This window comes from Pongo abelii, chromosome 2 (genome assembly GCF_028885655.2).
Source record: "Pongo abelii isolate AG06213 chromosome 2, NHGRI_mPonAbe1-v2.0_pri, whole genome shotgun sequence".
In the NCBI taxonomy this organism is placed as follows: domain Eukaryota; kingdom Metazoa; phylum Chordata; class Mammalia; order Primates; family Hominidae; genus Pongo; species Pongo abelii.
Genome location: NC_085928.1, coordinates 16,114,826 through 16,132,550, shown reverse-complemented (window position 1 = coordinate 16,132,550; position 17,725 = coordinate 16,114,826). Strand labels below are relative to the sequence as shown.

The following is a 17,725-nucleotide window of genomic DNA, read 5'->3' as shown; positions in this document are numbered from 1 at the left end:
TTCAATGTGACTCAAGAACAAGAAGAAGGAAGAATGTAGGAAGGGGAGTTCTAGGAAATCCCTTGAAAAGTAATTGGTCATGGAAACATGGATTTAAAAAAGAAAAGTAATTGGGATCAAATCAGGAAAAGTCTTTGATATAGTTTGAATATTTGTACCCACTCAAATCTCATGCTGAAATGTAATCCCCAATGTTGGATGTTGGAGGTGGGGTCTGGTGGGAGGTAGTTGGATCATGGGGATGAATTCCTCATGAATGGTTTAGTGCTATCCCATTGGTGCTGTCCTCATGATAGTGAGTTCTAGTGAGATCTGACCATTTAAAAGCATGTAGTATCTCCCTACCCTTCACTTGCTCCTGCTTTCACCATGTGACATGCCTGTTTCCCCAGAGGGTACAAGCCATAAACCTTGGTGGCTTCTACATGGTGTTAAGCCTGCAGGCATACAGAGTGCAAGAATGAAGAATGCTTGGCACCCTTCACCTAGATTTCAGAGGCTGTATGAGAAAGTGTGGGTGTTCACGCAGAAACCTGCTGCAGGGGTGGAGCCCCCAGAGAGTACCTCTACTAGGGCAGTGTGGAGGTAAAATGTGGGGTTGGAGCCCCCACACAGAGTCCCCACAAGGACACTGCCTAGTGGAGCTGTGAGAAGGGGAACACCATCCTCCAGACCCCAGAATGATAGACCCACTGGCAGCTTGCACCCTGGGCCTGGAAAACCACAGGCACTCAACAACCTGTGAGAGCAGCCACAGGGGCTGAACTCTGCAAAGCCACAGGGGTGGAGCTATCCAAGTCCTTGGGAGCCCACCCCTTGTACTGGTGTGCCCTGAATGTGGGACATGGAGTCAAAGGAGATTATTCTGGAACTTTAAGATTTAATAACTGCCCTGCTGGGTTTCAGACTTGCCTGGGGCCTGTAGCCCATTTGTTTTGGCCAGTTTCTCCCTTTTGGAATGGGAATGTTTACCCAGTGCCTATACCCCCATTTTATTTGGGGAGTCAATAAGTTGTTTTGATTTTATAGGCTCATGGGTGGAAGGGACTTGACTTATTTCAAATGAGACTTTGGACTTGAAACTTTTGATTGAGTTTGTGCTGGAATGAGTTAAAATTTGGGGGACTATTGGGAAGGTATAATTGTATTTTGCAACATGAGAAGGACATGAGATTTTTGGGGGGCTATAAATGGAATGATATAGTTTGAATATTTGTCCCTGCCAAAATATCATTTTGAAATGTAATTCCCAGTGATAAAGGTGGGGCCTGGTGGGACATGATTGGATCATGGGAGTGAATTCTCATGAAGGGTTTAGCACCATTCTGTGGTGCTATCCTCATGATAGTGAATGAGTTCTCACAAGATCTGGTCATTTAAAAGTGTGTGGCACCTCCCACCTCCTCGCTTGCTTCTGCTTTCACTATGTGACATGCCTATTCCACCTTTGGCTTCTCCCATGATTGAAAGCTCCTCGAGGTTTCACCAGAAGCTGGGAAGATGCCAGCACTGTGCTTCCTGTAAAGCTGCAGAACCATAAGCCAATTAAATTTCTTTTCTTTATAAATTACCCAGTCTCAGGTATTTCTTTATAGCAATGCAAGAACAGCCTAATGCAGTCTTTAATAATAGGCTACAGAGTTTGGATTTCATCCTTTAGAGTCTAAAGTTTAGATATAATTGTTTCTCCTTTCCACCACAGATCACTTAGGAAAATGGCTGTTGGTATGATCCTAGTGTGCCTGGCATTTGCAGTTGCAGCAGCTGTAGAGATAAAAATAAATGTGAGTTCAGTAATTCTTAAGCTCTATGAGGGCAGGATCATATCTTTCTTATTTGCTCTTTTGACTTGTTCAATCATGATTCCCTGGGACCTAGCACAGTACCTGTTTTATAAAAGGTGCATCATAAGTATTTGTGATAAATAAGTAGATACAGGGGTAAAACAGCATTGCAAAATGAGGCCCACCTCCCACCTGAGTGACTCAGAATGTATTTTCAGGGAATTCTCAAACACTAATATCCAAGATAGCCATCTCCTTAGGGAACACAGGCTTATGTGATGCCTTTCTAGATACTCAAGTAAAAACCTTTTGGCAGATTGAATAGCCACTATTACAGATGAGGCCACAGCTGAGTCAAAAAGCATCGAGTTTGTAAGCTGGCATTGGTACTTGCTACAATGAGCTGATGTTTCCCTCTCCAAGCTGCCTTTAGAGTTTTCTAAGCCAAATATTTTTCAGAGAGAGAAAACTATGTCTACTTGGCTAGTGGACTAGGCTGTCAGAAACAACTGAGATATGTGTTGCCATTGTATCTGAAGGATTATTTGTTGGTGATTCTGACATGTGTTCTTTGCTCTAAGGAAATGGCCCCAGCCCAGTCAGGTCCCCAGGAGGTTTTCCTACAAGTCTTGAATCTGGCAGATGATGAGGTGAAGGTGACAGTGGTGGGAAATGAAAACAATTCTCTGTTAATAGAGTCCATCAAATCCTTTCAGGTGAGGTGTATACCTGAATGAATTAGAAACTCTGTATGCTATATTGATCTTGATTTTTCCTTAACATTAATTGTATCATAAGCATCTTCCCATGTCTTCAGATAATCTTTGAGCACATGATTTTAATGGGCATATAATATTCCATTCTATAGATATACCATAGTTTATTTAGACATTTCCACATAGGTATTCAGTTTTTATTATTATACATAATCCTATAATGAACATTCTTATTCATAAATATTTATGCATGCCTCTGATTATTTCTTAGGATAGATTCTAAGAAATAAAATGGCTAGGTTAAAGAAAGGAATTACTAGGTTGAAAGTGTCTGATGAGGTCACCTACCCTGAGATGCTACATCGTGATGTCCAATATGGAGTAAAAGGTGTATGTGACCTTCATTTTATGTTCTTCATTTTACAGAAAACACCACACTATTCCAAACTGCACCTGAAAACAAAAAGCCAGGATTTTCACTTCCACCTGAAATATCACAATTTGTCTCTCTACACTGAGCATTCTGTGCAGGAGAAGAACTGGTACAGTCTTGTCATTCGTGAAGATGGGAACAGTATCTCCAGCATGATGGTAAGTTGAGGAATTGCCTGTGTTTTAAGTTGTCATCTCAAAGTAATATGACTGTCTCATCAACATCTTACCAAGGATCTGCCTGATGATAAAATTTTCTGAGTATAGGTCTTATTTCATCAGCTGTTACTGATTTTTACTTTCCTCTGTTGCAGGTAAAGGATACAGAAAGCAAAACAACCAATGGGATGACAACCGTGAGGTTTGAATGTCAATGAGATTCCAGGCCACTCTGTTTTCTTGAATCTTGGATCTCTTCTAATCTTTAGGGCTGCATTCTACTTGTTCTGAACAGGAATTCCCTCTCCTAGAATGCCAGGGGCACTGGTGTCAAAAGGCATTTTCTAGGGCAGTGAGAGGCAGATAGGCTTCTTTTCTCATGTGGGGTTCAAAGATGTCTCTATCTGTGTATGCCCCCTGTACTCTGGGGCATAAATCCTTTCTGCTGAATTTTATCTATTTATCTTGCTCTCAGGAAAATAACTGAGTACTTTTCTCTTTGTGATCGCCAGAGAGAAATGTGGAAGAGAGAAAATAATCCTCCCTTCATTTTTGATAGTTGAATATATATCTTTTAAAGTATAGTTTTTATTTTAAGCCTATAGAGGCATCATGGTATAGCACACATTTGGAGTCAAAAGACTTAGTTTTGCATCCAGATAAGGCTGAAGGGTCTTGTCAAATGGTGATGGACAGTTACAGAGATGGAGTACCCACTAGGACATGTGTTCTCTGTGGCCGGTATTAGATATGAAATGGACAGATACACAGGTCTATGGCCACCAAGGTCAGGTGGTTGCTGTTGAGAATAGCATTTTAGTGGAGAACTTTTAGTGAAAAGTCTGGATTTCACTGAAGGGTGGGACAGTCATAATAACTTGCTTTTGAATATGCTTCAAAAAAAGTAAACAGCTCAAAATAAGACAATGTGAGGTCAGAGAGCCATGGGCCCCCAGAAGGGGCATTTTCTAGGTCAATGTAGAATGATCTAAAGTCTACGAATCAACATTCAGGACTCTAGAGGGAAATGTCCTTCTTATTCCTGGGGCCAGAGACCAAATCAAAAACTATCAAAATGGAAATGTACCAAAACCCATCCTGAGAGCACAATCTAGGTGCCAGGTTCAGAAAAATAGAAAGATGGTTCTGGAAGGGTCCAAAGTTTCTGCAGACTCCAAAACAATTATAACAACCTACTCTGGGCTGGGAGTCTGAGTTTTGCATAGGTCACATTGGACTTCATTTATAAGAGGATAAGATATCAGTTTTATGTAAATACTATCATATCTTTATATATGCATAATTATCTTATTTTTCTTAGTAAAGTCTCAGTTGATAGATTCCACCATTATAAGGGAAATAAATTAGATGCACCTAAGCTGGATTAGTGAGGAAATTCAGATTTCCATGAATGATCATGATAGTGTCCATCTAGCTAGAGGTCTGGTGAGGATATGACAGATAAAAGTTCAAGAAAAAGAAAGTTAGGGACAGCTAAGACTATAGATTACTTTTTACGTGTGGGTTCATTCATTTGTCTAGTTAACAATATACATTAGGTACCAGAGACCAAATCAAAAACTGGGGCCAGAGACCAAATCAAAAACTATCAAAATAGAAATGTACCAAAATCCATCCTAAGAAGACAATCTAGGTGCCAGATTCAGAAAAATAGAAAGATGGTTCTGGAAGGGTCCAAAGTTTCTGCAGACTCCAAAACAATTATAACAACCTACTCTGGGCTGGGAGTCTGAGTTTTGCATAGGTCACATTGGACTTCATTTATAAGAGGATAAGATATCAGTTTTATGTAAATACTATCATATCTTTATATATGCATAATTATCTTATTTTTCTTAGTAAAGTCTCAGTTGATAGATTCCACCATTATAAGGGAAATAAATTAGATGCACCTAAGCTGGATTAGTGAGGAAATTCAGATTTCCATGAATGATCGTGATAGTGTCCGTCTAGCTAGAGGTCTGGTGAGGATGTGACAGATAAAAGTTCAAGAAAAAGAAAGTTAGGGATAGCTAAGACTATGGATTACTTTTTACGTGTGGGTTCATTCATTTGTCTAGTTAACAATATACATTAGGTACCTTTTACGTGCCAGCCACTATTCTAGGCACTTAGGCACTGGGGATATAGTTATACCCGAAACATAAAAGGCCCCTAACCTCTTTTATCAGGTGTTACTGTTTGTTTGATATGTAAATAATATCTCTACCCTCAGGTTTGTTAACACTTTGCATAAAGATGTCAACATCTCCCTGAGTACAGATACCTCTCTCAATGTTGGTGAAGACTATGGTGTGTCTGCTTATAGAACTGTGCAAAGAGGAGAGTAAGTGCATTGCCCCTGTGGACATTTTACTTTCAATAATTGTTTTTTAAGTGCTATCTTTGTATATAGGTGGGGAACTTAGGTGCATGTGGTCTAATTTTGAGTATAGACACACTACTGATCTTTTCCAACTCTTGCTTCCTTCCCTCAGTCTCACTTTTTTCCTGCACAGATATGTTGAGATCACGATTGCCGTGAAGACCACACTATATAGTTAACACAGCCCATCTCTGTATAGTTAACACAGTCCGTCTCTGTGAGTTTCTCAAAGTTTACTGGTTTCCATTTCTACTAAAGAAGATACTTTGGTACCTTACACTGGCACTTCATTACTTAGAGCTTATCTTCTCAGGTTCACTGTTATAGCCTGTTCTACTAAGTCATAAGATTTGCATGAGGAAAATTCACATGGTACTTAAGTTAACAAAAGAATATGATTTGTAACTTCTTTATTTAGGTTGAATATTTTAGAAAATACCTGACAGGCAATAAAGAGCTCAAATCAGGGACAGAAGCCTGGCATGAAAATAACCTACTCCAAGAAACATTTCTCTTCAAAGATAATTAGTGGCTTCACTGCTTTCCTCACCATCAGTAGAGAGATGAGATCACTTTCGCCTGGAGATGGGAATGCTTTTCTAAGCCTTGATATTTATTCTAACCTAAATTCATCCTGTTCCAGATACCCCTCAGTACATTGTAGAACAGAAGATAAGAACTTTTCTCTGAATTTGGGTCTTCTAGACTTTGGTGCAGCATATCTGTTTGTTATTACTAATGTAAGTAGCTCACAGCCACCTCCTTACCCTCTCTCCATATATATATGTCTCCTGGGATCCTCTAGGCAGGGGCAGAAAACAAAACAGAAGACTCTGTGGCAAAGCAGACACATATATTTATTTCTAGCATAAGATGACAGGTTCTACATTGACTTTATTTATTTTTATTTTTATTTTTTTTGAGACGGAGTTTCGCTCTCGTTGCCCAGGCTGGAGTGCAGTGGCACCATCTCGACTCACTGCAACCTCTCCCTCCCAGGTTAAAGTGATTCTTCTGCCTCAACCTCCCCAAGTATCTGGGATTACAGGCATACACTACCACCATGCCCAGCTAATTTTTGTATTTTTAGTAGAGATGGGGTTTTGCCATGTTGGCCAGGCTGATCTCAAACTCCTGACCTCAGATGATCCACCAGCCTCAGCCTCCCAAAGTGCTGAGATTACAAGCGTGAGTCAACGCACCTGGCTCTACAGTGACTTTAGAAAGCCCACTGTCTCTGTAGGGGTTGTTAAGAGATAACATCAACAACAAGCAAAGGGTCTTGGGGAAGGAGAGACATAATTTATCTTGAGCCATCACTGTGAGATGCCACGGCCTGCTCCAGTCTCATTATGTCTCCAAGCAAACAAGTTATTTATGAAAAAGTACTTATGTCTTCTTGGCCGGCTTCATATGCAGATCTTCTCACTCTCTGGAAATTTGATCTGCTAGCATGTCACAGTCTGAAATACTGAAACTGATAATAATGTCAATCCCTACACAAAGTTTGGGGATCAGTTAACTGTGATCTGTCAAAAACAATTGTCCTAGCAGTCAGGGCAGAGTAACTCTGATTTTAATTTTGATGTCAATCTTGACTTTAATCTTGTTATTTCATTGCTATTCATACTGTATTAAATACTAAAAGATAGTGAATAAGAAAAAGAGAAAACATTTCTAGAGGTTTGATGAGAATCCAATCTACAAAGTTCTATTTATTTTACTAATTAATTAATTTAATTAACTTGATCCCTTTGGTGTGTCATTTTTATAACAGCTTTATTGAGATATAATTGATATACCATAAAATTCACCCACTTAAAGTATCCAATGATTTTAAATATATTAGTATAGTCAATATATGTTAATATGTGTTCATTATATAGAAGGAATATATATCCAATAATATATATTCAATGGTTTTTACTATATTCACAGATTTGTGCCATTTAGGAACACTTTTTATCACCCCTCCCAAAAAATAACATACCCATTAGCAGTCATTCCCCATTTCCTCTTAAACCACTAGTCTACTTTTTCTGTAAATTCTATTCTGGATATGTCATATAAATGGAATCATACAGTATGTGCCATTTTGTGTCTGGCTTCTTTCACTTAGCATGTTTTTCAAGCCTCTTCCATGTTGTAGCATGTATCAGTGTTTTATTTCTTTTTATTGCAAGGTAATATTCCATTGCATGGATATAATACATTTTATTTATTTATCAATTGATGTACATTTGAATTGTTTCTACCGTTTGACTCTTGGGAATAATGCTGTTATGAACATTCATGTACAAGTTTTATGTGGACATATGTTTTCATTTCTTTTCGATAGGTTACTAGCAGTGGAATTGCTGGGTCACATGGTGACTCTATGTTTAACCATTTGTGGACTTTTCCAAAGTGACTGCACTGTTTACATTTCCACCAATCACGTATATGAGTTGCAGTTTTTCTACATCTTCACCAACACTTGTTTTGTGTCTTTTTATTATAGCCACTCAGTGTGGGTGTGAAATGACATCTCATTGTGGTTTTCATTGCCATTCCCCTGATGGCTAAAGATTTGGAGCATTTTTTCTTGTCTTTATCAGTCATTTGTGTATTTTCTTTGAAGAAGTGTCTCTTCAGATCCTCTGCCTAATTTCTAATTTGGTTATTTGTATTTTTTTATTAGTTTTAAGCATTCTTTATATATTTTTAGATATATCTGTTATCATATATAATTTGCAAAATCTCACTTTCAGTAGGTTGTCTTTTAACTTTCTTGATGGTATCTGTTGAAGCAGAAAAATTTTTAGTTATGATGAAGTTCAATTTATCTGTTTTTTCTTTGGTTGATTGTGCTTTTGATGTCATATCTAATCCAAAGTCATAAGAATCTGTGCCTATGTTTTCTTGTAAGAGTTTTATAGTTAATTCATTTTGAGATAAATTTTGTATATGGTATATGGTATAAGGTCCAGCCTCATTCTTTTGTATATGTATATCTAGTTGTCCCAGGACAATTTCTGGAAAAGACTATTCTTCCCCTATTAAATGTTCTTGACATTTTTATCAAAATTCAATTGATCATAAATGTAAAGGCATTTTTCTGGACTCTTAAGTCCATTTCATTGATCTGTATGTTTATCCTTGTGCCAGTACCACACTGTCTTGATTACTGTTGCTTTGTAGTAAGATTTGAATTCAGAAAGTATGAGTCTCCAGGCTTCTTCTTTTTTAAGATTGATCTGCCCATTCTGGGTCCCATGAATTTTCACATGAATTTTAGGGTCATCTTAAGATCAGAAGCCAGCTGGGATTTTGATAGGGATTGCATTGAGTCTGAAGATCATTTTAGGGAATACTATTGCCATATTAACAATATTAAGTCTTCTGATCAGTGAACATGAGATATCTTTCTATTTATTTAGGTCTTCTTTAATTTTTTCAACAATGTTTTGTAGTTTATTTTATTTTATTTTATCTTATTTAGACATGAGGTCTCATTCTATGGCCCAGGCTGGAGCACAGTGGCACTATCATAGCTCACTGTAGCCTTGAACTCCTGGGCTCAAATGACACTCCTGCCTCAGCCTCCTGAATAGCTAGGACTACAGGCATGTACCACTGCTCCTGGTTAATTTTTTAATTTTTTGTAGAGATTGAGGTCTTGCTATGTTGACCATGATGATCTCAAACTCCTGGCCTCAAGTAATCCTCCTGCCTTGGCCTTCCAAAGTGCTAGGATTACAGGTGTGAGCCATCATGCCCAGACTAAGGTTCCTTTTTAGAGACAGGGTCTTGCTATGTTTCCCAGGCTCGTCTCTAAACTTCTGGCCTCAAGTGATCCTCTCTGCTCATTCTCCTGAGTAGCTAGGATTATAGGCATGAACGGCCATGCACAGCACATGTTATTTTCAGAGTATACATTTTACATTTATTTTGTTAAATTTATTCCTACTTATTTTATTCTTTTTGAAGCTGTGGTTAATGGAATCCTTTTCTTAATTTCATTTTCAAATTTTCCATTGCAAATTACAGAAATACAGTTGACTTTTGTATATTGATTTTGCATTGTGCAATCTTGCTGAACTCATTTATTAGTGCTAATGGGTTTTTTTAGTGGATCCCTTAGACTTTCTACATACAAGATCTTATCATTAGCAAATAGAGATAGCTTTACTTTTTCATTTTCAATCTGGATGCTTTTTGTTTCTTTTCCTTGTCACTTGCTCTGGCTGGAACCTCTAGTACAATATTGAATAGAAGTGGTAAAAGCAGACATACTTTTAAGGGGAGAGCATTCAGTCTTTTATCATTAAGGGTGTAATCTGTGTATTTTTCATAGATACTCTGTCAGATTGAGAAAGTTCCTTGCTATTCCTAGTCTGTTGGAGAGTTTTCTGTTTGTTTGTTTTACCATGAGCAGGGGTTGAATTTTATCAAATGCTTTTCCTGCATTTATTGAGATGGTAATGTGGTTTTGTCCCTTATTTTACGGATACGGTGTATCACAACAATTGATTTTTAGATATTAAACCAACCTAATTCTATTAACCTCCTCCTCCACCTTCTTGTCCTCCTCCTTCTTCTTCTTCTTTTTAGAAATAGGGTCTTAGTCGGGCGCGGTGGCTCACGCCTATAATCCCAGCACTTCGGGAGGCCGAGGCGGGTGGATCACGAGGTCAGGAGATCAAGACCATCCTGGCTAACACGGTGAAACCCCGTCTCTAATAAAAATATAAAAAATTAGCAGGGCGTGGTGGCGGGCGCCTGTAGTCCCAGCTACTTGGGAGGCTGAGGCAGGAGAATGGCGTGAACCCGGGAGGCAGAGCTTGCAGTGAGCTGAGATCCCGCCACTGCACTCCAGCCTGGGCAACAGAGCGGGACTCCGTCTCAAAAAAAAAGAAAACAAAGAAATAGGGTCTCGACCTGTTGTCCATGATACAGTGCAGTGCTGCAATCATAGTTCACTGTAGCCTGGAACTCCTGGGCTCAAGTGATCCTTTTGTCTCAGCCTTTCAAGTAGCTGGGACTACGGGCATGTGCTACCATGCCGAATTAATTACAAACATGTTTTTTTTAAAGAGAAGAGGTCACTATGTTGACCAAGCTAGTCTCTAACTCCTGGACTCAAGTGATTCTTCTGCCTCAACCTCCCAAAGTGCTTGGATTACAGGTATTAACCACTGCACCTGGCTATAATTCTATTAATTTTCTAGGGCTGCTATGACAAAGCACCACAAAGCTGAGTGGCTTATGGGATAGAAATTCATTGTCTCACAATTATGGTGGCTAGAAGTCTGAGATGAAGGTATTGGTAGGACTGGTTCCTTCTGAGGGCTGTGAATAATCTGTTCCATGCCTCTGCCATGGCTTCTGGCAATTTGCTGGAAATATTTGGTATTCCTTGGTATATAGAAGAATCACCCTAATATCTGCCTTCATCTTCACATGGTGTTCTTCCTATGTGTCTGACTGTGTCCAAATTGACCCCCTTTTTAATAAGGATACCTGTCATTGGATTAGACCCACCCTAATGACCTTATTTCAATGTTACTAATTATGTATATAACAATCTTGTTTCCCAATAAGTTTATATTCTGAGGTACTTGGTTTTAGGACTTCAACATATGAGTTTTGGGGGACATGATTCAGCCCATAATACTTGTGTTCCTGGTGTTATTCCATTTTCTGTTTCTTCTGTCTCTCATATGCCATTCAAGATAGAGGCCATATGTATTGTTTCTGAATACCAGGATCTAATAAGCATCTAGAGTAGAGGCCATAAATTGGGGCTCTGGAGGCCCAATTTCTTTCATAGTCCTGTCTTGTTTGGCATGCACAGTACTGACAAAAATAACAAAAGAATTAATTGCCAATAAATTCAAGAGATTACACCTATGAATTTGTATTACTAACATTTCTTGGGAAAAAAATCAGAAGATTTTCTAACAGGTATTATACTGTGTCAACTGTCTAGTGCTGTAGTGGCCGTGCCCTTTAGATGGGACCTGTGCTGTCCAGTTCATCATAGGCCCCATCATTTCCTTGCAGCCTCTTTCATTTACTTAATTACCTGCCTATGAGCATTTAAGTATCTGACTTTGATTTAGAAGCTCTGGCCATAGTCTCTTCTTATGCTGAGAAAATACAAACAGATGCCTAGGTATTATTTACACTGTCAACTAAAGGAAAAGAAGATTCTTTTATCTTACTATTTGAGATCCAACAACCATTTGATTCAGAGGATTAAGGGCATTTAGATTTCAAAGACTTTTCATCTGAAGGACTTTTGACCGTGATATTTTAACTGTGCTGTTTTTGTCTCATGTATCTGGATATTATACCTAATTCCTAATAATAGTTTTACTTCAAGAAATATATTCATATGGTTAGGCCTTGTGTCCCCACCCAAATCTCATCTTGAATTGTAATCCCCATAATCCCCACATGTCTAGGGAGAGACCTGGTGGGAGGTGACTGGATCGTGGAGGCGGTTTCCCTGATCCTGTTCTTGTGATAGTGAGTGACTTCTCATGAGATATGATGGTTTTATAAGGGGCTCTTCCCCCTTTGCTCCTCACTCTTCTGTCTCCTGCCACCATGTGAGAAGGTCTAAGCTTGCTTCCCCTTCACCTTCTACCATGATTGTAAGTTTCCTGAGGCCTCCCCAGCCATGTGGAATTGTGAGTCAATTAAATCTCTTCCCTTTATAAAGTACTTGGACAGTACTTTATAGCAGTGTGAAAATGGACTAATACATATATATAAAAGTTTTTCTTCCGTTTTCTTTTTTTGAGCCCCTTTAATAAATATACATATAATTTTAAAAATGTTATTTCATTTGTAATAAAAGATATTAGTAGATATAATCTACATAAAACCAACCATAGCTAAAAACATACATATAGTTAAAGTACTTTTAGACCAAAGAAACAAAAGCTGATTGTGGAATCACATATATCTGGTAATATTAACAAAAACTTCACCTGGAAAAAAACTCTTTTTAACCAAAATTTTACAGAAAAATCACATCTTTTTGACAAAATTTGAATTTTTAAATTTTGAGTTAAAAAATAATGGCTTGGGCCAGGCACTGTGGCTCGTGCCTGTAACCCCAGCAATTTGGGAGGCCAAAGAAGGAGGGTTGCTTGAAGCCAGGAGCTCAAGACTAGCTTGGTCAACATGACACTCCATTTCTACAAAAAATTTTCAAATTTTTAAGTTAGCTAGGCATGGTGGCATATACTTGTAGTCCCAGCTACTTGGGAGGCTGAGGCAGAAGGATTGCTTGAGCCCAGGAGTTTGAGGCTATAGTGAGCTGTGATTGTGCTGCTGCACTTCAACCTGGGTGACAGAGCAAGATCCTGTCTCAAAAAAGAAAAAAGTCAATGAAGAGAAATCAAAATAGTAGGTGGCATTTGATATGGATTTTTAAAAATTGACCAGTAAAACTTCAATGTGTTATCAAGAGAATAATTCATTCCAATAAAAGTAATTTCAGTAAATTAAAAATCAAAATAGCAAATGTTAAAAGCACTTTAGTTGTACTTACATAGAAAGTGGAATAAGAAATTAAACTTTTCTCAAGAAAATGCTTTCTGAAAATTTATTGTTTGTGTAATTCGGATGCCATTTTATGTTTAAAATGTTGTCCAGGATCAAAATGCCTGATAGGGCAAAATGGTGGAAATCCAAACTGCAATATCAAAATATTCTCTCATTTAAAGTCTCTGTCACATTGCGCACATGTACCATAAAACGTAAAGTATAATAATAATAATAATAATAAAGTCTGTCAATAATGATATCTGACTGAATCTAGGCGAGTGAGCATAATATTACCAAAAGAAGTTTTGAAAAGCTGGAATTGTGTAGAAATGCTCAATTTCCTAAAAGTGGCAGAAGAATGAAAATACAAAAAGGTTGGATATAAGATCGTAGAATGCTGTAGTTAGAAATATTTACTTGAGACTACTGACAAGTCCATTTCCATTTTCTCTTTCCCTAAGAACACCAATCAGGGTCTTCAGGCCTGGAAGATTGAAGACATTCCAGCCAACAAAATGTCCATTGCATGGCAGCTACCACAATATGCCCTGGTTACAGCTGGGGAGGTCATGTTCTCTGTCACAGGTCTTGAGTTTTCTTATTCTCAGGTAAGTTTTTGCAAATAGAAGTTAGAAATTGAGACATTGCTTGAAGGGTGGTGAATTTTAATTCTAGCACTGACTTAAATAGGTATGTTATCTCTTTTGGCCTTGGATACCTTATTTATGACCCTGAACATATATGACCTGAACATCTTGACTCCCCAGGTCATGACAGTGCAGCATGGGAGTCTATGATTTTGGGGTTCTAGGAAAGAGATTAAAGATTAAAATGAAGAGCTGCAGAGTCAGATTTCCCATGTTCAAATTTTGGCTTCATGACCAATTGTGTAACCTTGAGCAAGTAAATTACTATCTCTGTAATGCTGTTGCCCAGGCTGGAGTGCAGTGGCGTGATCTCAGCTCACTGCATTCCAGCCTGAGCGACAGAGCGAGACTCCATCTGCCTCCCCGTTTCAAGCGATTCTCCTGCCTCGGCCTCTTGAGTAGCTGGGATTATAGGCGCATACCACCATTCCTGGCTAATTTTTGTATTTTTAGTAGAGACAGGGTTTCACCATGTTGGCCAGGCTGGTCTCTAACTCCTGACCTTGGATGATCTGCCCACCTTGGCCTCCCAAAGTGCTAGGATTACAGGCTTGAGCTACTGCGCCCAGTCTGTAATGCTATTTTTTAAATGTATAAGAATACTAATAGAACTTATCTCTTAGGGTTGTAATGAAGATTATATGACATAATGAATTTAAAAATATTCAGTTAGGAGCTTCATCTTATTCTTACTGTTTACATTATTAACACCCTCTGAATCAATGTGATAGCTGAACTTAATAAGAGAAGTTCTAACTTGGAAGCTTTTGTGGGAGAAGTTTCCTGGATGCATGGGGCATGAGGGCAGTGAAGGGAGTTTGTTTACTTTCAAACTTGTGTCATCCCCAGGCTCCCTCTAGCATGAAATCTGTACTCCAGGCAGCTTGGCTATTGACAATTGCAGTTGGGAATATCATCGTGCTTGTTGTGGCACAGTTCAGTGGCCTGGTACAGGTATGGATCTGAGGGAAGCAGGATTCATTTCTACTCAAGTTTTTCCTCCAGCTTTCTCTTCTCCCTTTCCCCCTATCTCTCTGCTTCCCATATTCCCCATTCAGTGCTGTGACGTGAAATGGGTTAGATATACAGACTTTACCAGGAAAATAGACATATGTAAGTGGCAATAATGACTACAATATACCTATGTGAGGAGAGGCCAGTGAACCCAGTCTTTGTCCAGCAAAAGTCTGGTTAAACTGGTGATCCCAGGTCAGTCTGCTCCCCACTCCTCATCCTGTAAAGATCTCTTTAGTTTCAGGTTTCTCCATATTCTTCTCATATTTATTTCCCCCTGCAGTGGGCCGAATTCATTTTGTTTTCCTGCCTCCTGCTGGTGATCTGCCTGATCTTCTCCATCATGGGCTACTACTATGTTCCTGTAAAGACAGAGGATATGCGGGGTCCAGCAGATAAGCAGATTCCTCACATCCAAGGGAACATGATCAACCTAGAGACCAAGAAGACAAAACTCTGATGACTCCCTAGATTCTGTCCTGACCCCAATTCCTGGCCCTGTCTTCAAGCATTTTTTTCTTCTACTGGATTAGACAAGAGAGATAGCAGCATATCAGAGCTGATCTCCTCCACCTTTCTCCAATGACAGAAGTTCCAGGACTGGTTTTCCAGTACATCTTTAAACAAGGCCCCAGAGACTCTATGTCTGCCTGTCCATCAGTGAACTCATTAAAACTTGTGCAGTGTTGCTGGAGCTGGCCTGGTGTCTCCAAATGGCCATGAAAATACACACGTATAATGGAGATCATTCTCTGTGGGTATGCAAAGTTATGGGAATTCCTTTATAGGTAACTGCCATTTAGGACTGATGGCCATAATTTTTGAGGTGCTGATTTAGAGGCAAAATTGCAGAATAACAAAGAAATGGTATTTCAAGTTTTTTTTAATAAGCAATGTAATTATGCTATTCACAGGGGCCTCAAGAATTGGTATGTATGATGTGATCTGGTCCAGCCAGGGCCTGGTTTGTCCGCTATCTAGGTTTGATATGACTTTAGTAAATTTGTCAATATAGATGGTAGGAAGCAGAATGCCATTTTATTAAAACACAGGAGAAGTTATATCTTTCTAATTATGATAGTATTTTATTTACTTATCCAAATACTCCTTTCTCAGTATGGATAGATAATGGAAACCAGATTAGAGATAGTAAACATTAGTAAACATGGTTCTGGAGAACAGGAACAGGTGTAAGTTGTAGAAATCCTGAAGAGCCAGTCATTCTTTTACAGACTACATTCTTCTTAGCCTCTATGGCGCTGGTCTATGCCCTTCAGTGAACAGTTGTATAAACAATAATTATAATTTGCAACCTTGTCTTGTCAACCTTGCTGACCCAGCTTTTTATTATTACACCTTGTCTTGCTTATTGCAGCAAATATTCAATAACAACAATGTTTCTATAAGTCCAACTTCCTTTATTAATGTTTCCATTTAGCCTCAAAAATATCAAAGTAGTAGTTCCTTTTTAATATTGTTTTCCTGATTTACTTTTCCCATAAGTTTTAAATACCATTTCTGCCTTGAAGCCTAGAAATTTTCTTTTTATTAAAAAAAAAGTTACATTAATGCTCTAGGTTTGAGGTTCTAAAATGGAAATGTCAATAGAGGAGCATGGTCCTATGTGAGGTTCCTATCAAAATTTGTGGGAGTAGGGATGGTAGAGCATGAGGGTTTTATTTGTGTATGTGTATGGTCATGAAAAAAAATTGAGAAACATTACCTCACACACAATGAATGAATCAGAGGACAGACACGGGAATGACATGACTGTGCAGTGTGTTACTAGGAAAAAAGTTCAGAATCACTGTTCTAGAGAGCTTCATTTCCATTGGTTTTAAAACATTATTCTCATGTAGAATAGTGTTGGGTCTCATACTGTTAATGTTAATAGGTAACAATGTTCATGTTAACAAGCACCTGTTAATATTAACATATAATGTTACCGTTAACAGATAAGAGAAATTGCTCTAAGTGCCCAAACTTTATATACTTCAGTTTTAATGACAAGCATTTCAGAAGTATAAGAGCAGCAGCCAGACCAACCAGTTTTTCCAGATATCTTGATGTGAACCTGACCCTACTTGTTTAGAAGACAGCCTGTTCATTTTTAAATAGCTTTAACCCAAACTGTTCTATGACCATTGTTTCAAGAGACATTAACACAGTTCTGTAAATAGAAGTGTCTATGGACAAATAAGTTTGGGAAATGTGGCATACTGTATCCTTTTCTTAACATTTGCATATTAAAGACTCTGAGATATCCTGCAGTAAAGACACAAGATACCTTGTTTAAATTAACATGTTTAGTATTCTGCAGAACATTGGTTTAGAAAAAACTGTTGAGCAGTTCTTCTTTGTAAGTGCTGAGCTTCCTCTCTGAAACCTCCTACCATTGTTTTTTTTTTTCCCCTGTAGCTAACAAGAATAAGTATAACAGCTGGCCAGGCACAGTGGCTCACGCCTGTAATCCCAGCACTTTGGGAGGCTGAGACAGGTGGATCACCTGAGGTCAGGAGTTTGAGACAAGCCTGGCCAACATGGTGAAACTGTGTCTCTACTAAAAATACAAAAATTAGCCAGGTGTGATGGCAGGTGCCTGTAATCCTAGCTACTCAGGAGGCTGAAGCAGAAGAATTGCTTGAACCCGGGAGGCGGAGGTTGCAATGAGCCGAGATTGCGCCATCACACTCTAGCCTGGGGGACAAGAGTGAGACTTCATCTCAAAAAAAAAAAAAAAAAAGAAAAAGAATATGTATATCCCCTTTTTCATGTGTCAGATGTTTAGCTATTTGGGGAGAACTTTCATGGCTCTTCCCTAATCATCAAGTATTCAAGGTAAAGATTCTCGGTTCCTGTAATTGTTCCTCACCAGGCATAATTTGTCCTTTTACCATCCTACTTTCTCTCTTCTGAAAAACATTCTTTATCTGAAATACAGCAATTAATATTAAGATATCTTAATATGAAATACCTGGAGTCAAATATAACATTCCAAAGTAGTCTGACTGGAAGAACTAGCACCTGCCTTTCTTCAAACAATGC

At 38.5% G+C, this 17,725-nt stretch overlaps 1 protein-coding gene across 2 annotated transcripts in view; it reads left to right on the top strand.

Annotated features, from left to right (window-relative positions):
* SLC15A2 (solute carrier family 15 member 2) overlaps window positions 1-16,962 on the top strand; it is a 49,349-nt gene extending 32,387 nt beyond the window's left edge. For both annotated transcript variants that reach the window (XM_002813230.5, XM_054551411.2), the window contains exons 14-22: window positions 1,703-1,784; window positions 2,366-2,500; window positions 2,927-3,091; window positions 3,247-3,293; window positions 5,328-5,438; window positions 6,121-6,217; window positions 13,481-13,627; window positions 14,516-14,620; window positions 14,964-16,962. In XM_002813230.5, coding sequence (XP_002813276.2) covers window positions 1,703-1,784; window positions 2,366-2,500; window positions 2,927-3,091; window positions 3,247-3,293; window positions 5,328-5,438; window positions 6,121-6,217; window positions 13,481-13,627; window positions 14,516-14,620; window positions 14,964-15,140 — 1,066 coding nt within the window. In that variant the 3' untranslated portion in view covers window positions 15,141-16,962. The remainder of the gene's footprint in view (window positions 1-1,702; window positions 1,785-2,365; window positions 2,501-2,926; window positions 3,092-3,246; window positions 3,294-5,327; window positions 5,439-6,120; window positions 6,218-13,480; window positions 13,628-14,515; window positions 14,621-14,963) is intronic.
* Window positions 16,963-17,725: the final 763 nt, after the last annotated feature.